At 37.2% G+C, this 25,487-nt stretch overlaps 1 protein-coding gene across 1 annotated transcript in view; it reads right to left on the bottom strand.

Moving 5' to 3' along the window:
* INPP5A (inositol polyphosphate-5-phosphatase A) overlaps window positions 1-25,487 on the bottom strand; it is a 327,681-nt gene that overhangs the window by 12,202 nt on the left and 289,992 nt on the right. Inside the window, exon 12 of the mRNA XM_083363640.1 lies at window positions 22,296-22,369. Coding sequence (XP_083219766.1) covers window positions 22,296-22,369 — 74 coding nt within the window. The remainder of the gene's footprint in view (window positions 1-22,295; window positions 22,370-25,487) is intronic.

Genomic DNA, 25,487 nt, shown 5'->3' with positions numbered 1-25,487 from the left:
CATTATCTGTAGGAGTAATATTCCCCCTCCCCCCCTTATCTCTTAGGAAAGGAAAGATAAATCTTCTGGTAACTGAAGGGTGCTTTTAAACATCTTTGGAAAGGCTGTGGAGTACAGGAAACATTGTAATCATGTAAAGTTACAAAGGCATAATAGAGATTTTTGGATTTGCCTTGAAATTGAGAGGGATGGTTTGATAGTTCTTTTTTGTTAAGCCAGTTTTTAAGCAGTAACTCTAATGTTATCATTTTCATCTACTTCCTTCTTCAATAAATAATACTGTCGAGTTTTAGCCGTTGAGGCGACAAAGATTATATGTGTGTATGGGGGGGATGCACACACAAAGCAGGATGTTTTGTGGCTGCAAGTGAGTCTATGATCTCAGGTAGTATTATTTCAGAGTTCACATATACAGCAACCAACTATGACCTATTGTGTTTCTTTTACCTTTTTGCTCATCTTTATTTTCAGGATATACAATCAATTGCACATTTTTCGAAATCCTTTGGACAAAGTTAAGGTAAAGCTTTAACAATGTCACAGAAGTAGTTTCCAACATATTTAATAAAATTTCACATTTTGCTTTCTCTGCTTTTAACTTACAAAAGCAACTTAAATTGAAGTAGACATAGAAAAGACGACACACTTTTAAGCTGCTATATTAACGCTAATATTTATTTAAAAGCTAAAAGGCTGGAAATTTCATTGCAGAAGGACCAAATAAAAAGCATTTGAAATCTAAAATGACATTTTCATGATTCTTGGAAAATAACAGAGCATACAGAGTCTAATCAAACCATGATTTTGTTTTACTTTAATTTTATTTCATATTGGAAAATGAATTCCTTATGAAGAACATATTAAGGCTTGAAAGTTTGCAGCACTTTTAACGTTTAGTTTTTATTCCAGAATCATTTTGCATAACTTGGGCTTTCACCAAATCTACATCCAGGAGTTTCATGGCAAAGAGACATTTCAGCAAAATGTTAGTTTCTTTCACATTTTTCAGTTTTAGATTAAGATCTTTATTATATTATTTTGTCTTTACTCAATTTAAATCAAGTTGTATTACAAATATTTCTTGACTTACGATCAATTGCTTAATGACTCTTCAAATGTATGACAGACCACCCCCAAAAATACTTATGACCTGGATATGAAGTTACGATGATTGCCTCCCCCCCCTGTAGTCACGTGACTGCATTTTGGGCATTTGGCAACTGGCTCACATTTGCAGCAGCCAAGGTCAAGGACTGCAATTTATGTTGTTTTTCTCAGAAATCAGCATTTACTTCCAGTTTCTGGCAAAAAGTGGGTTTGTTTAATGAAAGAAATGGAGTTGTTTTGCATATTCACTCCCAGCTATATCAGAACCTATACTGACTGATGAATATGGTTGTTATATTGAGGTGAAAGATAATTTGCATGGGGTTAATTAAGGCTCTGATATTTAGAATTTATGCCTCAAACGAGGACAAAGTAACATTCTATAAGAATTTATGGATAGATTAATGGACATTTGGTGTTTTACAAAGGGTTGGAGTGGAGTGGTTTTCCCATAAGAAGAGAGAACTTCTGAGAGAAATATTAAAATTACACAGGATAAATTACCGAAAATTTTCTTTGACTGGATGCGACGTGATTTGATACAGAGCTTGTCAATACATGGAGACACAAATTGGCAACTCAAAAGAGTATACTAATTTTTCTGAAGGACATTTTTCAAGAATAGAAATGATTTGAATTGTAAAGAATTTGGCTACTAATGTTCATAAAGTAGACATATTGTCCAAGTCTTTTTCAGACCATAATCCAGTGAGTTTGTTTGTGCAAAAAAAAAAAATTAGTTCCTTCAGATGGAAGTCAAATGAAATGCTGTTACAAAAAGAAATAAAAGCAGAGGACTGTAAAGAGAAATTAAAAGAATTTTAAAGATGGCAGACAGCTGAAAAGAGGCCAATATGGCATTAATTTAGGAGAATGGCAAAATCTGAGGGTGGCGTGAAAAGTGGGATCAGCTAGAATCCCTGCAGTCATAAGCAAAGTCCTACGCTCCTTGAGCGCAGTTGACGCTTAGCTAACTATAATCAGGTGCTAACCATTAGTTAAGAAGATTCTTATGCATAAACTTTTAGCAATGAATCAGCTTAACTGAACCTTCACATGTGGACCTGGTCTTTTGCACCAATTAATATCTAAAGAAGACCAAGATTTGATTTCAACAAGAAACTACTGGCCAAAATCATTCTGGAATAGCGATTATAAGTGGTTCACAATGGTTTTGGCCAAGAGGTTGAAAATAATTTTGCAAGAATTTATTTATGAAGACCAATGTGGGGTTTTATCTAAAAGACAGTTAAGGATAATGTTACAAAAGTGTGGGAAACTTTGGGATATTTAGAACAACATAATGAAAAAACAAGCTACCTTGATTTTCTTAGATGCAGAGAATACCTTTGACAATTTGAACTGGGTTTTCCTGTTTAAAGTTTTGAAACATGAACTTTGAAAAGAATGCTATTAAACAGGTAAGATTTAGACATGAAAGAGAGCACAAATGATTATTAACGGAGAACTAACAAAACCCTTTGAGATACAAGAAGTGACAAGGATCCTCATTAGGTTCTTGAATTATTGAACAGAGATATAAGACAAGGTGTGAGAACTGCAGGAGTCAGGATTAAAAGAGAAACTTAAGGGTACCCCTCAATTTATGAACATTAGCTCAGAACACTGGCAATTACAATGGCACTAAACACAGGAACTTACAACTGTCCACCAGGTTATGGCTGTTGCAGTGCTCTTGCAGTCACATTATGAAAATTAAGGTATTTGGCAGCCTGCCTGCACTTCCAACTGCAGGGTTTCTTCAACTCTGCCTACCCACCTATCTCCCTCCAACTATGACCTTTTGGACTCCTGCCACCCAGCGCTCTGTCACCCCAGTTGACATTTGTCATCTTGTTGTTCCTGCTGCTGATGTTCTGTACCAGCCTGCTACCGGCCCTGCAGAAAAGGCAACCCCTTTACAAGCGGCAAGAGGCTGGAAAAACGTCTGCCAAATTTATTACTAACAAAAACAAACAAGACACGAACCAAGATACAGGAGCTTTGAAACACTATCTGAGCGGTTGCTTTCAGCTAACCAGCCCTCCCCCACACATTCCCTTTATAAAGAGTTCAGGGCGTGGCCTCTCTCTGCCTCCTTCCGAGAAGCCCCACAGCCTTCCTCTGTTTACTCCTATTTGACTGCCTCCTGCGTCGGGCGTCCTTGAACAGGGCCAGCTGTGGGTAATCTTCATCCACACTGTCAGGCTCACACAGCTGGGTCTCCATGGTGACCAACTGGGAGGGGCCTGCCTGAGGGCTATCATCAGCAAGATCTTCAACACCCCCCTCCGCCTCTGAGTCGTCCGACCCAACTGCCGAACCCACAGACTGACCCTGAATCACAACAGCTGACAAGGCATGCTCAGCCTGGCGATCCGGGCTGAAGCAGGTCTTTGGCTATTTGTTGTTTTTTTTTAAAAGTCAGAGCAGTCCCATAGCTGCAGCTGATTTCATTTTGCAAAATATTAAGGTTCTGGTAGGTGCCATATTGCCAATCCCTAATAAACTCTAACCGTTAGACATACAGACAAAGCTCTAGTTTAATGTGGACAATAATCTACATAATTCCTATAATAATAAGTTAATGTAATCATAACACATTTTTTTCTTGATGACATTGGATTTGCAAGAGCTTTGGCCTCAGCCAATAACTATATATATATTTGCCCAAGATCAAAGTAAATATTATATAAAAAGCATAATAAGAAACCAGATGCCCCCTTTGCAATGGGTGTTATCATTGCTGTTGTTTTCTCTTGTTCCTCTTTCCATAATGCTGAAACCTCCATGGTGTTGATACCACCTTATTTGAAAAATGGTATTGTGAGGTAGTCCCTCATAATGACTTCCCTGGCTTTAACTTAAGTCTAGGAAGGTAGGGACACCATAGACTGCTAGGGATTTTTAGGGATAATTTAAGGGATAATTTAGGGATAATTTAATCTTTTTTAAATTGTTTTTTAACTCTTGTATTTTGTATTGGTTTGGTTTTTAAATACCCTGTAAACCGCCCTGAGTCCTTCGGGAAAGGGCGGTATATAAATCTAATAAAATAAATAAATAAATAAATAGAAAGATGGATGTACAATGGACGATTAGACACTTATAAGCACCTGTTGATCATCTTATTAATAAAATTGTGCAAGAACAGCACTGAGAATGTAACTGAATGTTTCTTCTACTTTAAAATAAATGTCGCAGTTAGTTCTCTTTCACCAGATGAAGGAGAGCCAATAGGAAAAAAATGCAGGGAATTGTTTCTGCCTGGCATTGCTTATCAGGTAAGAACGCAGTGGGTTTCACCCAGAGGACCAATGACTCTTAGGGGTAATGCAAATTTAGACTATCTTCAGTTAACCACAGGAAGAACAGATGAGCAGAAAGGTGCAAAATAATTCAAAGAAATCTGCAAACAGTACGTAAAAAAAGGGCTATGCATTTGTGAATGGTTTCAACTTGAATTATATGCTGTCTATTATATTTTAAATTCTGCTGTTATTAGGTTTTATAATGGAATTGCTTTGTTTAAAGTGCCACAGTTTTAATTGTCAGTTAGAAGAATTTAAATGTTTAAATAAAATTAAATATTTCAAATAAATAACAATTAAATTGGGGTTTACATTAAGGAATGCTATTTATTTATATTAGTTACATTTATATTATATTAGCAAGTGTTTACACAGCAAATTTATACGAAAACTAAGGATAATTGGGAGAGGCACATTTTGAAAAATAGAACAATAAAAGTATAAGGATTAAATACATGTGGAAAAGTATGCTAGCTTTTGCTAGATTTGAAAAGAAATCAAGGCTTTCAAGATGAAAGTTTTAAAATAAGATTTGTGGGATTGAAACAGCAAATGCTTTCATGCTTGAAGAGAAACTTATTTACCACCCTACTTGGTGTGATATTCTAAAACTGAGATGCATAGCTCTCTACCAAATGGGTTTACAAGCTACACTGCCATTAAAAAGATTAGTTGTGGCAAACAGCCAACTAAAGTATACTGAACGTATTGGAACAAACCAGTGAACTCAATACCTTTTCCACCTCATCAAACCTAACAAGACTCATTTTCAAAACATATTATGAGAATTCAATTTGCTGCTTCACTGCCATACAGAAGTACAGCTTATTTTCTGAATGTTCGTGGGAGGCTTTGATGATGTAATATTCTTGCTAGCAGAAGCTCTTTGTCTGCAATTTAAGGCTTGACTTTTGCAGTAGAGCCTATTAATATAGTTCTGCTTTTAGGTGGTGCATGAACCTGATATAACAAGACTATTCTTTTATGAGAAATTATTCAAATCTATCATATTTGATATTGCTCATCCTTTTCATAGCACTAACTTTCTAAGCTTTGTAGTGTTATGCTCCAGGTATAGTGCATAGGCCTACCAAGAACTGTAAAGCATTTAATATAAAGTCTGCAAATTAGTATTCTGAAGTTTCTTTAAATTCATATGGTTTGTAAAATTGGTATTCTTAACACATCCTCAGATCTTCTAGTAACAATGGCCATGTGTGGAATTATTGAAAATAGGTATAACAAATAGAATGAATGTCACCAGTTGAACAGGATTCGTGATTTCTGCGGCAACCATGGGCTTGTCCAAAATAATAGAGGGCCTGTGCATAGTGAGGACTGAATTTTAGATCTGTGGTTTATCGCAGGGTGGCTGTGATGTGGTCTGGTGTTGGAGGATATTAGCATTGCTGCAGACAGATTACTCTGTTTGTTCTCTTACTTGCTGGTGCTATGGGAAGTTGGGGCCTGTTCAATTGGTCAGTCCCAGCTGACTGATGGACCCTGTTGGGTTTTTAAAAAGAGCTTAGGGTATTTCCTGAAGATCTAATGGGCAGTCCAGCCAATGCCTTGGTTGCAACCTGGAAAAGGAGGACTACCAAGGCCTTGGTCTGGATTGTTTTTATGTAGTCTATTTCTATGCACTGATCCCAGGGTGCATTTTCAGAACATTAAATGTCAGAAGCAACAATCGGAGTACCACCAAAGGAAGACAAAGAATGAATCCAAATGAACACATAAAGAGTCCATATTTGGTTTACATCATAGAGATAAAGCTGGCAAAACATTATCTTTTCCAACATTGTTGCCTTCTCTGTGAATTACACCACAGCCATGTTTAGAGTGGCCTGTTGTCTGCTGGGGAGGACAGATCATAAATCTACCTACAGGCCATGGTGAGGACTACTAATAATATGTAGCAGATAAAGTTGCTTGGATTTACCTGGAGTTGGACTCTGACGGGGCAGAAGCAAATAAGTTGGCTAGGACATGATCTTGTAATGTTATCTGTAATGTTAATAGGGGTCAACCTATTCTCTAAAGCACTTGAAGGCAGGACAAGAAGCAATGGATGGAAACTAATCAAGGAGACAACCAATCTAGAACTAAGGAGAAATTTCCTGACAGTTAGAACAATTAATCAGTGGAATGACTTGCCTCCAGAAGTTGTGGGTGCTCCAAAACTGGATGTTTTTAAGAAGAGATTGGACAACCATTTTTCTGAAATGGTATAGGATTTCCTGCTTGAGCAGGAGATTAAACTAGAAGATGTCCAAGCCCCTTCTAACTATTATATATATTTTCTTTTCTAATCACTTTTGGAAATTGTTAACTGATTTTCAGTATTAGGAACCTTTGGAAAACTGTAGCTATGGATGAGTTTCCTTCAATCCTTAGCAAAAGATGTTTTAAATACAAGTTTAAGAATACTTTTAAATACTTAAATACTTTTTAATAAACAGCAAAAGAGTTGGGTGTTGGTTTTGGAGAATTGCAAATGGACTTAAAGATCCAAATGGATTTGAAATAAGATTTTGAAATTAATTATCAGTTCTTCCTATTATTGTTTTGAACTCTTTAAAAACATGATAGGATAGAACTTTGAAGGTTGGACACCTGGTGAAGTGAAGGAACACATGAAAAAATAAGATTACAATTAAAGGAGAATATTTAAAGGTGACTTAGTAATGCAGAATGAAGCAAAATGCTTTAACATTGGATATACTGAGGGATATTTGTGGATATGGACCCAGAAATTAGTTAAAACATTGTCTGCCATTATAGATAGATTGTGTTTAGATGATGTGATGGAAGAGGAACAAGGTTACCGGACAAGACTGATACAGATCTAAAGTGAATTTAAAAATGACATGTTACAAGAATGATATGGAAGAAGACGCTACACTAGATAAATAAATGGAACAGGTTGATGTCTTAATAATTAAAAGGCATAGACAAATAATAAAGAGATAACTTTGTTATCTGGATAGTTTTCCTATATTGTATTTACAAAAGAGACCTGTTAAAAGTTTTGAAGAATTTTGTTAGAAGGGACAAAGAAAAAAAATGAAAAGAAATAGGGCACTATTTGAAAGGATTAAAGCTCAAGATTGTTAGAAGGAAAAAAATATAAAGTTGGTTTATTTGATCAATGTTTTATTTTATTTATTTATTTAATTAGCTTTATATAAATAAATATGTTGTTATCTCTGGTAATTTTAATGGACTTTTGCTGACTATGAGGTTTTATGGATTTGTTTATAAATAAGTAATGGGACATGGGAAGAAGATATCATTTGTTGTACTTACCAAATCCTGTAAAATAATTGTTCTAGGAGCCCTGGTTGTGCAGCGGTTAGAATGCAGCATTGCAAGCAAACTCTGCCCACAACCTAGAGTTCGATCCTGAAGGGGCTCAAGGTTGATTCAGCCTTCTATCATTCCAAGGTCAATAAAATAAAGATCCAGATTGTTGGGAGCAATATGCTGACATTGTAAACCACCAGAGAGTGCTGTAAAACACTATGGGGCAGTAAATAAGGCTAAGTGCTATTGCTATTGCTATGTTCCATATAAGACAGGTTTCACTGGAACAAATTCATGGAATAATGATGAGAGAAGCATAAGGATTTCTCAGTGCCACTTTAGAAAGAAACGCAGGATATCAATTGAACAAGCAAACAAGTACGTTTTCGCAGCCTTCCTTCAGCTATATAATTTCATTTGGTTTAGCTTACAACATCTCTCTACAGCCTGTTTCCCAACTCTCTCAAACACAAACACAATAGGATTCTTCTTCATTTTTGAGTGCACTATTATGATAAAGCCCTGCTCTGAGGTAAACAGTTCTATCTGGAAGGAAGGAAAAAAAAAATGAAAATTTTCAGTCTTTCTTAATTCAGAACTTAACATTCACCAGAAATCTCTCCAACCTTAATAAATCACATTGTTAAAGATGTCCATTCCCTCTTAATATTGCCAAATAAAATTCTACAGATGTGCCTTGCATTCACCAGGAGTTGAACTTTTCTCAAGGGTATCTTTAGCTTTTTCCTTAGTCAAATCAGCTTTGACCTCTCATTATTAGACTTCCCTGAAAAAAAAAAGTGACACTGGACTATGCTGCAAAGTTGTTCAAAATAATTTTTTCTACCTATGGATATAAATAAGGTGACACTGCAAGACCTGAATAATTTATAATCTCTCAGCTGCTCCTACAGTACATATATACATCAATGATAGGATTTATCAGCATGGACTGCAGGACATTTAAGCAAATCTAGAAAAACAATATTTTTTAAAAAAATTAAGTTATGACTTTAAAATATTTCAAATGCTTCTCTTTTCTCATATGTTTTTGTTTTAGGTATACCTCTGCCAATTCACAGTTATAACACCGAAATTTCTGAGTTGATTTTTATGAGGCAGCAATAATTTCTCACTAGGGAAGATTCTCCAGACAGGAAGTAGATTAATCACTATTTGAACTATTCCCTCATTGGTTAAAAATACCAAAAAGCAGCATTAAAAAAAAAGATTTATAATGTTTCTAGGATCCTTGATAGCTACATTTAGGTCAGAGCACAAAACCATCTATCTTGAATTTTTGATAGGTATTAGGGTAGCCTGCATACTTGAAAATACATATTCTGAACATCTCAAGAAGAAAATATTAAAACTCCATAGAAAAAGCATAGAAAAGTAATTGTAATAGAGATCTATTAAATATTATCCATGAAATATATAGATATATTCTAATATACATACAAAAACATAGCTATACTTCATAAAATTCCTGGTGCTTTACAGCATCAAAATAAAAATATCCATAAGCCCAATATATATATATATATATATCTGATAAATATTTATAAACCCATCAACAACCCACCCTGGTATCCTGAGTCCAAATGATGGCTATTACAGATAAATAGTTTTACAGATAGACCTTTCTGAACACCGAGAAGACTTCATCCAGATGTCTGGGGCAAGCAGTTCCCAACAGTTGGAGTATAAAAATATCCTTCATAGAAAAAGACCATAGACACACAATCCACATATTTGTCTATTCAGTGCACCTGATAGTTGAGGTTCAACCTCTGGATACCAAGCTGGTAGAATTGGTTAGTTTGCATTTAGAAAACTATAATAGCCCTTTCTAATGCTCTGTGAACCAACTGGTCAAGATGTATATCTCATTTCGTCAAAATCAGGAGGGTAAACATGGCTTGCAAACATGGCAGTTAAAGTACGACGTCTTAAACAGCTGCTGCTTGCATAATATTAAAACACATGGTGACTAAACTAATAAAGTCAATGGTCATAAAAAAGGTCTGTGTATATATAAACCACACAATTCAGTAGCAAAGGGAAATTAGGGTAAATACAGTCAAAGCTGAATATAGTACTTAATGCAAAAATAGAGAAAAGATATGCACTGTGAATCTTTCCTGTTTGGTTTATGACCGTATACTGCAGGGGTGTCAAACTCAATTTCATGGAGGGCCGCATCAGCATTGCGGTTGCCCTCAAGGGGGGCCGGGTGGGTATGGCCAGGGTGGGCGTAGCCTACTGGGTGGGCGTGGCTAGAGTGCGTATGGCCTAATGGGTGGGCATGGCCAGCTCTACATCGATGGCATCAAGGGTGCCTATGGGGGGCCTGGGCAGGAGTGGGGCAGATCTGGGGGTCTCTGGCAGAAGGAGGGTCTCTGGGCCAGGGCCAAGGTAGTGGGGGCCGTTCCCTCACTGTTTCCAGGATGGCTTCGCGGGCCGCATGAAACCACTTTGCGGGCTGGATCCGGTCCCCGGGCCTTGTGTTTGACATGTCTGGTCTATTACCATTAAAAAATTTTTTAAAAAAACTTCATAAAAACAATTGCTGAAGATTTTGCATTATTTTGTTGCTTCTGTCCGAGCATTTGTCCACCAATCCATATGTTCCATACCAGGGGATGTTGAAGTCTGGTGACTTTAAGACTTGTGGACTTCAGTTCCTAAAATTCCTCAGCCAGCTTTGCTGAGTTGAAGTCCACAAGTCTTAAAGTCACCGAAGTTGGATAACCCTGTTCTGTACCAGCCTGCTACCGGCCCTGCAGCAAAACCAGGGACAACCCCTTTGCAAACGGCAAGAGGCTGGAATAAAGCCTGCCAAATTTATTCACATAAAACAGAGCAAGACAAGACACCAACCATGAACCAGGAGCTAAGAAACAGGAACTATCCAAGCGGTTGCCTTCAGCAAACCAGCCCTCCCACACATTCCCCTTAAATACAATTCAGGGTGTGGCCTCTCTCTGCCTCCTTCCGAGGTGCCCCATTGCCTTCCTCTGTTTACTCCTGTCGGGGGTCCTTGAACAGGGCCAGCTGTGGGTCATCTTCATCCACGCTGTCAGGCTCACACAGCTGGGTCTCCACCAGGTGGGAGGGGCCTGGCTGGGGGCTCTGCGGAGCCTCAAAGCCATCATCAGCAAGCTCTTCAACACCCCCCTCCTCCTCCTCTGAGTCGTCCGACCCAACTGCTGAACCCACAGGCTGACCCTGAATCACAACAAACCCTGGTTCATACATAACAAAGCGCCCACTATCCTCCTTCCTAACACTCCCCTAATAAAACTGATATCCACCTTCTGTCTAGGCTCTAGGGAATTCTGAGAGTTTTAGTCCACCCCTCTTAAAAGGGCTCAACGTTGAGAAACTGGACTAGGTGACCCCCTGTAGTCCTTTCCAACTCTCCTCATTCTATAACAGGGGTGTCAAACTCAATTCCACTGAGGGCCGTATCAGCATTGCGGTTGCCCTCAGGGGGCCGGGTGGGTATGGCCAGGGTGGGTGTGGCCTACTGGGTGGGCGTGGCCAGCTCTACCTCATTCACATCAAGGGTGCCTATGGGGGACCTGGGCAGGAGTGGGACAGATCTGAGGGTCTCTGGCAGGAGGAGGGTCTCTGGGCCAGGGCCAAGGCAGTGGGGGCCGTTCCCTCCCTGTTTCCAGGATGGCTTTGCGGGCCACATGAGACCACTTCGCGGGCCGGATCCGGCCCCCGGGCCTTGTGTTTGACATGTCTGGTATACTGTATTTTAATAAACTCTTTCACAGACATTGAAAGTGATTCTTTTCAGTAGATCTGTATAGACTTGTAACTTCAAATTGAAAGTGGCATAGGTGATATAGTTAAATATTTTTCTACCATTTCAAGTTATATGACTTTTACTATATTGCAATTACCCCAATCCAGCAGTCCCTTACAGAGTTAGCTGCTTTAGTGTCATGGATGAAATGATAATGTTTCTATTTAGCTAACAGGCCAAAACTAGTATAATTTTTATTAACAAGTAACACGTTATTTGTTCCGAAATAAAGTATCCTTGAACAGATTGAAAAATATATCTACCACTAACACTTGGAATTTTGGGAGTGTTAATCCAATACATTAATATATCTTGTATTTTCCTGGGTCAATTTAATTGCAATGGCTATTATAGAAAGAGCAAGAAATGCTGACTGTATTATATTTATTTTATATTATATTTAGAAAATAAGATTTTGTATTCAACAAAATACAAAATACTATCCAATGTGATCTATATACACAGTATAGTTCCAGTTAACTGTATTCCAAGACTTACAATTCAATTAACGTATATACTCATGGGTAAGCCCATCCATGGAGAAGCCAATCCCAAGTTTTCGGGTGTATTTTGGCACCTAAAATTCCTAGTTATATTTGAATATACATGGTAAGACAAGTAATTAAGATATCATTAGATACACCACTACAATACTACCTCTTATAGAAGAAATAAACACTTTCATAATCTAATATAGTAAAAATCAACACGGCCAATCTACATGTTAAATAAACTCTGGACAATTTGTTATACTCATTTTTCCCATCATTACTTTGTTATAGCAAGAGTTGATTACAGGTAGTCCTCGACTTACAATCATTTATTTAGTCACCAAAGTTATGACGACACTGAAAAAAGTGACTTATGACCATCATGATCACATGATTAAAATTCATATGCATGGAAATTCACATGTATTTATGATGGTTGCAGTGTCCGGAGTCATGTGATCACCTTTTATGAACCTTCTGACAAGCAAAGTCAACAGGGAAGCCAGATTCATTAAACAACTGCTTTATTAACTTAATGATTCACTTAACAACTTTGGCAAGAAAAGTTGTAAAATGAGGCAAAACTTACCTTAGCAACTATCTTGTTTAGCAATGGAAACTTTGGGCTCAATTCTGGTTGTTAAGTCAAAGACTGCCTGTAGTTCAAAATGCAGGGTAAATCTTGATAACTCAGATCCTGACAATGATGGGAGTGAGATTTATAGTGTTTAGAATCAAACTTAACTAATTTGTACTTCTTAATTAACAATGCTGTAATGGAAGCAGTGGAAAACTAAAGTAACGTAATGAGTGCCTTCTAAGAAGGACAGAAGAAATTTCTGTATTTCAGAGTAATCTTGTTTGATGCTGCTCAACATGATGCACAGCAAAAAGAACTGTGCTACTCTGTAATAAGAGACATCTGCAGGAGAAATAAGAAAAAGTCAAGATGGCAGTTGCAACCATGTGATCAGGGCAGGGCTTTAACCAGGGGTCTTCAAACTTGGCCCTTTTATGACCTGTGGACTTCAACTCCCAGAATTCCTCAGCCAGTTTGCCTGGCTGAGGAATTCTGGGACCTGAGGTCCACAAGTCAAAATAGGGCCAAGTTTGAAGACCCCTGCCTTTAACTGTATGGTTGCAGCAGCCTTCTTGATTTTTTTTTATCCCTCCTCCTCGTCAGATGCCCTGTGTTTAGTTGAATAATAATGAAGAGGTTTTATAGAAATAAGATTGTGAGAGAAAGCCTAATGATTCAAAAAATGTGCATAGGCTATAGAGTAAACCACAGAATCCAAATCTGAGAAGAAAACCCCTAGCATGGATGAGATCTGACCTATTATTCTTTCTTCCAAGTGTCAGGGTAAAGAAACTGTCAGCTCAGAAAGAGAGAGGAAAGAGAGAGGGGGAAAAGTTAGAGGAGAGAAGATATCTAAGACACGAACATATGTCCAAGCAGTAAATTACATGACAGCCTAATGCAATGACAAACAAGAACAGGTCACTTTAAGAGAATGATTAATACATGAGATTACTTTGCATGCACCCTTATCTTAAAGCAAACCTTGGAGGTGGGTGTGAACCACTGGTAAGTCAGCTCCTATCTCCTCCATACAACAGCTACAAGAATAATTATAATTAATGGAGAGAGGTGATAAAGTTAACAATTGCCCACCTGTATGTGGCTAACCACAATGTCCTTATTTTGTTTTTCACACCTACTGCCTTTCCATAGTGATTATAGTCTACCAAATACCTATTTCTAGCTCACCCTAAGCTTCCTGTTTGCTGAATGTCAAGGTGTCAGGCAGCTGATAGAACCTACAGTGTTCAAAATAATGACAGTGTGTTATATATAACAAGCATAGTATAAAATAAGAGAGTATATTAGAAACAAAAAAGGCTTGAATTTTGCTGCAGACAAGATTCCTGAAAAACTTCTCAGGTGTCAGGCAAATTAGTTCTGACACCAACAAGCCACAAGTAGACTGTGCCAATTGCCTGGCTGGCAAAAATGCAAATGCAATGAAATCAAGATTTGCCAAGCAAGCACTTTTGTTAGTTAGTGCCAGCTTTCAGCAGAAGAGAGAATTCCTCAGTGCACATATGGGGAAAAAATTGAACAATCGTATCATTTGCTTCTTTTTTTTATACATAGTGGTATAAAAATAGAAAGCTATTAGTAAATAGTAAAGAATTATGATTTATACCTTTGGAAAAACAAGGACATAACTTGACATTAATTTGATATCCTATCTTGCTCTGAAGCTGTTAATCATAGTTTCACTCTTTAAGCAAGACTATACTACATTTAATTGAAGCTTCATTATTTATTTGCCAGCTGTCATAAATTGCATGTTCACAATAGGTGTACAGAAATTAGGACTTTATTGCACAAAGTATCATGTCATTTGTATGAACTGTGTTGGTGTTGTGGTTGCAATGCAGTATTGCAGGCTAACTCACTGCTCACTCGAGGAGTTCGATTCTGAGTGGCTCAAGGTTGACTCAGACTTCCATCTTCTGAAGTCAGTAAAATGAGGACCCAAATTGTTGGGGGCAATAGGCTAACTCTGTAAACCGCTTAGAGAGGGCTGTGAAGTGGTATATAAGTCTAAGTGCTATTGCTCTTGTATATTTTATGTCATATGCATGATGATAATGATGCACTTTAAGTCACTTGTCCCTCTGTGAACACCCAGGTAGATACACTGTTTTAGCACTGAATTTTTCAAAAATGTTCACTGTTTGGTCATATGAAGGAAGTAAGGTAAGTTACATTTCAACTGCAGGTAGTCTTCAACTTAGAACTGTTCGAAGTTACAACAGCACTGAAAAAAAGTGACATGACCATTTTTCACACGTACAATGATTGCAGCATCCCCATGTTCATGTGATCAAACTTTAGAGCCTTGGAACCTGAATCATATTTATGACAGTTGCAGTGGCTCAAGGTCATGTGATCACCTTTTGTCACCTTCTGACAGGCAAAGCCAGATTCACTTAACAAGTGTGGCAAGAAAGGTCATAAAATGGGGCAAAACTCCCTTAACAACTGTCTCACTTCGCAACAGAAATTGTGGTTGTAGGTCGAGGACTACCTATAATGATGTACATTACTGCATTATTCTGGGTTAATATAAGGGCAACCATTAAACCATTATATCCCACTTGTGTAATGAAGCCAGAGAAGTTCCTATAAATAAGAGGACCACTTGTATAAGTCGCAGCAGATACCTTTTTTCATTTTAAGGCCCCCTGTTGCATTAGTGCCATCTCTGCGAGTCCAGTGGATCATGACATCACTTGAGTGGGTAGAGTTGACAGGGTTTCTTTCTCTCTCTCTCTCTCTCTCTCTCTCTCTCTCTCTCTCTCTCTCTCTCTCTCTCTCTCTGCAGTTTGGGGAGGGTTATTAGTGACAAAATGGGACAAAGCTAAGACAAGAAAATAACAAAATTGTCTGAAACGCCCCAAATGAAAAAAATAAAAAGTGGTCCAAGTGTTTTTGTTCATTTATGACAGGGGTGTCAAACTCAATTTCATTGAGGGCCGCATCAGCATTGCGGTTGCCCTCAGGGGGCCGGGTGGGCGTGGCCTACTGGGTGGGTGTGGCCTACTGGGTGGGCGTGGCTAAAGTGCGTATGGCCTACTGGGTGGGCGTGGCCAGCTCTACATCATTCGCATCAAGGGGTGCCTATGGGGGCCTGGGCAGGAGTGAGACAGATCTGAGGGTCTCTGGCAGGAGGAGGGTCTCTGGGCCAGGGCCAAGGCAGTGGGGGCCGTTCCCTCACTGTTTCCACATGAAACCACTTCACGGGCCGGATCTGGCCCCCGGGCCTTGTGTTTGACATGTCTGATTTATGAGCTTATTTCAAATTCTCTGCAGAGCTTAAGGCTTTACTTTGTTCCTTAGCATCAAGTAACCCTGAAAAACTCAGTAAAGGAAAACAAGAATTTATCTATGCATTTCTCTTTTCTTTCATATGGAACACTAGGATTTGAACAATTGTATAGAAAAGTTACAGATTCATGTCTAATGGATGTCAATTGAGAAACGCCAGAATAATAAATTGGGGAAAAACTTATGAACAATATAGGATTTTGTTTACAAAACTTTGATCTCTTACAAATGATCTCTTACAAATCTAAATCTAAATCTAAACCTGATTGGAACATTTGAACTGTGGAACTTTAAAATATATTATTTTAAACTGTAAATACATTGGCCAATATTTAAAACTATTTCTAAAAATATGCATTAGAATTCAATGCATTTTTAGTGGTATTTATGAAAATGTTGCTAATTTCTGCTTCAATTTTTGGATGAATCTGAAGTTCAGACTAGAAAATGTACAACTGGTTGTGAATTGTTACTGATATATAAATCAATGTCCTAGATAATCAAATAGTTGTTACATCTAAAAATAAACTACTGCACATCTATTACTGGTTATATATTTTACAATCAAAAAAGAGAAATAAACAAGTATATGCCATTTGGAATAATATGTTGTAAAATTGATTTTTTTTCCAGACACAAAAATGGATGCTAATGACCACTGGTTTAGGGCTCATTACATATGTTAATTACATGATTGCCTTATATTGCATTAACAACTGTAGACAAGACAGCTACAAATTACATGCAATTTCCCAATTACTGTTATTAAGTGAAATAGAAGATTATCATCATTAATATGAAGATGGTTCCTTGAGAAAAGAAATTACTTTGTAAGTGACACATTAAACCCTTAGATCCTTTTTATACTTCATAATCATCATAGAAAGAAAAGTAGTTTCTAAATATGATAAGAAAGTAGTTTTTTGGCTTGCACCACTATCATATTTGCTGTGATTAACAAATATAATTTTGAGCAATAGCTGAACAATGCAACAATTCTTTTCAAAAATAATAATATAAACTTCTGGGTAGAGAATGACCACAAGCCCAAAGCATTTATACAATAGAATTTTAAAATGCATCCTTATATTTATCAAATGATTAATTTTGGGGTAATATAACCACTTTATAAAAGTAGGCATTCTAAACCCCAAGAGTGATTTATTTCTGAGACATCTGTTCCACCTTGGTCTTCCACTTTTGTTCACTGAGCTATTTTTGGGAAATAATCTATGAAATCTTGAGGGTACTTAACATATACTTAGCAATACATTATTCAGAAATTTGAACATTTTATATCAAGGAAGGAAGGAAGGAAGGAAGGAAGGAAGGAAGGAAGGAAGGAAGGAAGGAAAATTTGGAATTTCAATTTCAGTTCCATTTTTGTCAACCTTCTACAGTATATACGGGTGATAGGATATATATCATATGCATTTTATATCACTCATATATTAACCTTAAATTGTGCTGCATTGCTATGTTGGCAAGCTTATAATGCACCTGAGCTTGAGAGGAACATTTGAAATTTTGAGAAAGTATCCCCCAAAAATCTAATTTCACAAAAAGGCAAACTGATGAGATTTAGAGGAGATAATCTCTCCCAGTCACCCAAACTCCTCTCAGTTTCTCACATACATAAATGAGTTAGGAAACATAAATCCTGCTAGAACAACAACCTTGTCGGTTACAGAAAGCAAGATCTTCGATAACTATTCTTCCGGCATTGACCATTTTGTTATTTTGCATTATAAATTGTATATGTGTGTGTTATGTTTAGCATGACAATTTGTGCAAAACAGGTCATTTTAACTTATTCAACATCAGAATTTAAAAATCTTGGTTTATTTTATTTTATAGACAATGAGTTAATGTTTGTTTACATTTGGGACTTCAGATTTTTCATAAACTTAATTTTTGCGTATGAAAATGTCTTTGTGTTAACATGCAAGACAAAACCATTTCCTACTGAAAACCACATTTAACCTTTTTCTCACCCACTTACTTTGCAAAATAAAAAGTGATTATAACATATTAACATATAAATGACTATTGTCACAATGTATGAAAATATAACGGAATCATTTTAACGAAGCATAACTAAATAACTTTAATGAAAAGAAGGACTAGGGGTGACATGATAGCAATGTTCCAATATCTCAGGAGTTGTCACAAAGAAGAGGGAGTCAAGATATTCTCCAAAGCAGCTGAAGGCAGGACAAGAAGCAATGGATGGATTGGCAATGCTCTTTTTCTGTCACACCAGCTTGTAATTCTTTGTGTCTACTATTTAAAATTCATTTATTTGTTTAGATATCTATTTAAATTAGATTTCAAAGACTGCCTAACTATCCCATTACTCAGGGAATGTACAGAGAAAAGATGACCTTGAAAAACGATATGCAGGTTATGCTTAAACAATGGAGGCTGAAGCATTTTTTAAGAGTGAGATAACTTTAGAAACTGGCTCAGGCACATCTCTCCCCAATTCACTGGAGTATAAGAAGGAGGAAGAAGTACAACACAACATTGCCAATCTCAACACAAGTATTTTTGGCTTTGCTGTGAAGTTGATTCTTTGTTCTGCTCTACCTAGAGGGTTAACAGGGAGGTCTAGAACAACTTGGCGCAGCCAGCTCACCACCGCCAACTCATCGCCACCAACAGACAAATTCACAGAGAAGGAAACTCAGTACGGCCAATTTGCTGTAGGTAGCCAGGGGGAAAGCCAGGTGAGCAAGCGAGTGAGTGGGCAGAGTGTAGAGCAGCGGTGGCAGCTGGTGGCTTCCCACCAATGGGAGAGCCATGTAGGGGGCCGAGTGAGTGAGTGGACAAAGCGCAGTGCATTGATGGCTAGAAGCTTCCCATTTTCACATCCCTTGCCACTGCCACTGCCACCACCACCGCATCGAGCTCTGGGCCTTTCAGAGTTCAGGAGGTTTAGCTGCAGCAACGGCAGATGGTGAGGTGGCAGAGGCCAGGTGCATCCCATTTTCAGTCCCAGTATGAAAATGGGATGCATATGGCCTCTTCTGCCTCCCTTCCCACCCACTGCTGCTATTGCCAAATGGCCTGAACTCTGAACAACCTGAGCTTGGTGCGGTAGCGGCGTGTGTGTGGAAATGGGAAACCCCAGCTACTGTCATTGCCACTCTGCCCACCTGCTTGCTCATCTGCCCCTCCAGCTCTGCCTCCGGCTGCCTGCGGTGAAATGTCCCTGAGGGGAATTGGGAATGTTGATTGTCCTGCAATGATTTGGCAATGGTGAGTTGGCAGAGGGAACTTGGCAGTGGCAAGCTAGAGGCAGTGAACTGGCTGTGCTGTGCTGTGCTCCCATAACAGGGAGGCCTATAGAGATGGTTAAAAACACAGTATAGCAATAGACAACCTTTTAGAGAATAAGAACTTTTAATATTTAAAACTCAAGAGTATACCTGCAAGTTCACAAATTACCCTGGGTCTTTAAAGGCTCTCCTGAAGGACAGCAGATTAGAGACCATGGAGAAAATGCAAATATCAAGGTATCATAGGTATATAGAAAACGTTTTTTAAAAAAGCAGAATCTAAAAAATTAAATGAGCATTTCACCACCAATTTGAATGGTTAAAAATGAAGCTTTGCACAAATTCAGATACCACAACAAAGACGCTGAGCTTGTCGATCAGATAGTCGGCAGTTTGGCGGGTCGAATCCCGAGTGCCATGTAACAGAGTGAGCGCCTGTTACTTGTCCCAGCTTCTGCCAACCTAGAAGTTCGAAAGCACGTAAAAAATGCAAGTAGAAAAATAGGGACCACTACGGTGGGAAGGTAACAGCATTCCGTGCGCCTTTGGTGTCTAGTCATGCCGGCCACATGACCACGGAGACGTCCTCAGACAAGCGCTGGCTCTTCGGCTTTGAAATGGAATGAGCACTGGCCCCTAGAGTTGGAAACGACTAGCACGCATGTGCGAGGGAACCTTTACCTTTACCTTTTATAGATTAGTACCAAATTGATGCTGATGTGACTTTGACTATAATTAAAATTAACAGAGAAAATGTAGGATGTCTTATCAAGGCACAGATATGAGATAGGAAAATTCTTGCTACTACTAGTCTTTACAAGGAAATGGTGATCTTTTCAAGTGAACATTAGAATGGACATTGGGGATTATTAGCTTCTATGTGTTGGGCACACAGCAGATGCGACTGTAAACTATCAATATCACTCCTTATTGATGTTAATAACTATATTTTTGTGAGCACATACTTTATTATTCTCTGGTTTCTGGTTTCTCTCTCTCTCTTTCTCTTGTCTCTTTCTCCCACATACGTAGGCACATCTTTTGCATAAAGAATCATTTGAAAACATGAGTGGAAATCTTTGAAAAATCCAGTTCATGTCTTGCATTGTTTTCATAAATTTATTTCTGAAAGAATATCTCTTATAAGGCATTCAAACAGTCTTATGCAAACACAAGGTATGAAGTATTTTATTTGCGTAATGGAAAAATAACTAATTGAATTGTGGGAATATGTTTTGATGACTACAATAACTTTGTATTGTAAAAGTAAATCCAACAGACTTCAATTTAAACTGAAAAATGGATTTGTACCACATTCAAAAACTGAGATTTTTATGTATAAATTCTATATATCAAATTTATTGGATATCTAAATGAGAACATAATTTTGGTAATATGGATTGAATTTATCATATTTTATACTTGGTGGCTTACACTGTGCTGACTATGCTTAACTCTGAGTTTAATAGTAATTTTTAGTCATTTAAAACAATAAATTCAGTTACTCATAATTAAGCATGTTATGTTGGAAAATTATAATCTCCACATTATTTTAAATCCCTTTTCTATTGACTTGTATTTCATGCTTTTATCTCTTGTTCCTTTTAATGTATCATTTAAAAAATAGTTTATAAATATCTCCCTCCCCTGAAAAAACTATTCACATAATTTGGAAGGAAACTAGTAAGTTGATATTACAAATTATTTATTAAAGAAAATGTTTAAGGTATTACTTTGATGAATATTAAGCTATTCACAATGTTACAATTTCTGTATGAAATTATCTTTGAACTTTGGGACATAATTATTATACTAATCTATTTATACTATCATTTATTTATCTATTAATATTATACATATATTACCCAGCAATTTACATTTTCAAGATGATCAATATTATTTCAAACAATAAAAATAACAATTGAAAAATATAGGGAAAAAGGAAGATAAAATAAAGTACTTGAAAAATAAAGCTAAATTATACCTTAATGTTAGAACTTGACTTTGACGGGATAGATCACCATATGAGTGAAATATTAATACTATAAAAACTGTTAGCATATTCACAATGTTTTCAGAATTTACTCTTCAACCTTGGATACAAAATAGGTTCTTTTTATTCTTTCCTATATGTTCATAGAAATGAAAGCAGCCATTTATATCAATTTAGTTCCTTTCTCAATGCAGACTGAAACATCTCAATCAAGCGGCTGTTCCACTGCTTCATGAACACTTATAGTTGAGCCTACAAGTTTAATTTGATAATTGGTTCCTCTGTTCGGAAGCTTCACTTAATGTTTGACTGAGATTTTTCTCCATTAACAAGAGCATTATTTCATGTCTTGATTCTGAAACAACAGAGACCAGTTCATTCTTTTATGTGATCCCTTCCAGAAACTTCAAGAGAGCTTTCATTTCTTTCCTCTGTCTTCTTCCTAATTCCAAATTCCATTAATGTAATTTGGACTTTTCCAGTCCCTTCTATTGAACAGTTTACAGGAATTTATCTGAAAGTATGGTACCTTGAATTAGACAGGGTATACTCAGGGCAGGGTATGACTTATTCAGAACACAATACTGTAGAACCATTATTCCCTGTGATTTGGAAATTATTTTTTTTCTCAATAACAAGAAATGGATGTTCAATATTTTTATGTGCAGTATAACACTGAAGGGACTAATCCAGGTAGTTGCCAGGAGTCAACACTGACTCGAAGGCACAGAAGCAAACAATCCTGTTATCATATTATTCTAAGAATATGATGGCAAGACAAAACCAAACAAAAAAAGTGTACAATAAACCAGAAAAAAACTAAGAATGCTATTCAGCAAAAAGTCCTATAGTACTTACTCTTAGTTATATTTGCATAAGAAACTTTACAATTCTGGCATGTACAGATATAGATATATAAAAATACATTCTGGTTTTGATTTTTAAAAAGTTGAAATCTTGAGATGGAATCACATCCTTTCATAGACCCAGTAACAAAAATCCTATAATGACCAAGAAATTAGTTTCAAGGTTATTTAGGATCAGGATGTTAAGAAATAAACAATCACCCTGTCTTTCTTTCTTACCTGGGAGGAAATGAAATGTCCAGTTCATATAATTTGTCTTTAAAGACTGACAGCTCTTTGTCAAATTCCAAAAGCTAATGGAAGAAAAACAGAAGACAACATTAAAATAAATACAAGTTCTGTTCTGCTTAAAAATAAAAATAGTTGGGACACTTTGAATTACTATGTTGTAATTATCTTCAAGATTTTGCTAGTGCCATACTTCATTATTTCATGGTACATAGAAAGCATTTTAAAATATCACGTATAAAACAAAACGTAGAAATAATGAAATTTGCTGGAAATTCTGTGTAGTTTTCTAATATGCTGGAAAAAACAACAACCTCGGCATCAAAATACCCTGTTAAATGTTTTTAAGAATGCAAAACTTCGGTGATAATATTTTTAAAAGTAAGTTATATCAAAAGTAAAATATGTTCAGAAAAATTACACTTTCTCATAGAAAAATCTCCCAGTCATTTCATTATTTAGTAATAAAAGTAAAGGTTAGGAGGAGGAAGATGTGAAAATTGAATTTTTTGTTCACAACCCCATCCCCAGGAAATATTTCTATTCAGCTATTTTGGGACAGTTAACCAGTTTTCTCCAGGTTAAGAGAGCAAAACATTACACTCATATGGAGACTATGGCATTCTTAGCAAGGTACCAAAATAGAGGAGAATGATATACTGTAAGCCATTTTTAATATTTATACATACAAATATTCTATCCACTAAGAAAATTGATGCATAGTCTAAGCTTGCATTCAAAATTAGTGGATATTTCAATCCAGGAAAGATCCTGAATGACAATCAACCCCACCCTCCCCATTATTCCATACCTAACAACTGGTGGTGAATCTGACATGCAAATGAATGTGTAACATAATTGGCCCTTTGCTGTCTAAGCCACTTTCGGTTTTGGCATGCAGGCCATTGAAAACAACACTCCTTATAATACTGGTGTGTTTACTCCCTGTTCATTAATCATGTCCCAACTCACAGCTGTGCTGATACCATTGTATCAATGGCAGAGGTTCCGAATGAAATTAGATTATGTTCTTCTTTCCCCTCTGCTCCCTCATAAATCATTCCTGAAATGTGCAATTAGCAGCTACTTGTACACATTAATTATCTGTGTGAAAAGCAGATACCTGAACCACCTGCACAACTGATTAGCTCCCTCCCTTGTGACCCACCTATGTTGCTTTCAGTCTCCAACTGCATTGTTCCTGGCCACCAATCTAGGTGGATGTTTGCCAACAGTGGCTATGCACAGATGCAAATGTTAAAACCTATTCCTCTTTTTCTTGAATTACTTCTTGCCACAGTAAGCAAAACTCCTATTTTCTAAGTAGAAATATCAAAAGTCATAAGACGTTTGAAGTGAGATACCAATACCCATAATGAAATTCCCAACCAAATGTCTCAAAGGACACAATAAAATAGTGCAAGTTGTGTGCCCCATAAATGCTTTTAAATCAATACTTGAGAATCAAAATTGAGGACACCTAAGCACTATCTAATTTTAAGAATTCAAGATCCCCTGTGACATTATAATTTAACTGACATCCCACCTTTCTACAATGATAGCTTATGCAAAAATAACATCAGACTCCATGAGAGAGAAGGAGAGAAAGAGGAGGACCCCCCAAGCTGAATTTAACTAAAGCTAACAGAAACACACAACAGTTTATAATCAAGATGCTACAGATTGCCTAATAGATGAACACAACCATTTATATTGTTGTTTCCTTCCTCTCATATCATATAGCTCAGAGTCACTGTATCAGTGAGATGTGCAGCACAGAAATTAAATATATAAGCAAGTAAGTAAATAAGCAAGTAAATATATGACACAAATTGATTTGGCCTGCTTTAAGTAAAGATGTATCACAATGAAGTGATACGTAGATTATATTAATAAACAAAATTAACATTCTCTCTTAACTATGATGTGAGAAATAGATTTGGGTTGCTTTCTGTATTAAGAGGAATCTAACTCACATTAGCTGTGGCTCAAATTAAAGTGGATAATGAAACATGAAGCTTTATTAAAGACAGAAAGAGCAAAACGAATCCAATTAGAACAAGAGAAGTAAAGTCTGATTTATGTTACATGGATGAGCATCATGTCTTTTAATAGTCTAGTTCACTTTCATATATGTCACTGTACACTGGTATATGCTGTGGATTTAAGTACTAGTATTATCATAGTAGTGGGACGCGGTGGCTCAGTGGGTTAGGACGCTGAGCTTGTCCATCAGAAGGTCGGCAGTTTGGCAGGTCGAATCCCGAGTGCCGCGTAACACAGTGAGCGCCTGTTACTCGTCCCAGCTTCTGCCAACCTAGCAGTTCGAAAGCACGTAAAAAGGCAAGTAGAAAAATAGGGACCACTACGGTGGGAAGGTAACAGCGTTCCGTGCGCCATTGGCGTCTAGTCATGCCGGCCACATGACCACGGAGACGTCCTCGGACAAGCGCTGGCTCTTCGGCTTTGAAACGGAGATGAGCACTGGCCCCTAGAGTTGGAAACGACTAGCACGCATGTGCGGGGGAACCTTTACCTTTTTATTATCATAGCATAACCCTGTAATCAGGGTTTATTATCAAGCCATGCACACGATGGAAAAATAGAAAGGAAATCTCCAACACATACATACATGCACCATATAGAGACATATGGGCCTTGCTTTTATTCTTGAGAATGGATGGAAAAGAACTTCCAGCCTTCTGGTTTTGCTGAACTCCAGCTCCTAAGGCATTTTCCCCCACTGGCTCCACAAGTACAAAAATTTGGGAGATTTATTTTCTTCCAAATTTTTGGAGAAAATATTATTATCCATAATATTAAAATATTCCACAGGATATATGGAAAACTGCTACACACTTCTCCTTTTTGTAGGCCAGGGAGATATCTGCATTTTATAACTATCCCTAAACTCCAGAGAGTACTAAGCTTAGCATATTTTAATGTCCTCCTTAAGGAAATTCTTAAGAAGCGAAAAAAGTTCCATGTGAGGCAAGACCCTTGAGGAGAAGGTGTAATCCATATCTCAATATACTGCATTTTTATCAGGATGTGAGGTTTACCTCATCACTCTTATTTAACCAAGCACCCAGGCAATTCTAATTTTTTCTATGTGTGGCTGTTAATCAGAACAAGTATAATTCAGTTTTCATAAATGTGGACAAATTTTTGCTATACTATAAA

This window comes from Vipera ursinii (genome assembly GCF_947247035.1).
Source record: "Vipera ursinii genome assembly, chromosome: 5".
Taxonomy (NCBI): Eukaryota; Metazoa; Chordata; class Lepidosauria; order Squamata; family Viperidae; genus Vipera; species Vipera ursinii.
Note: the sequence above shows the minus strand (reverse complement) of the source record. Positions and strands in the feature narration are given on the sequence as shown.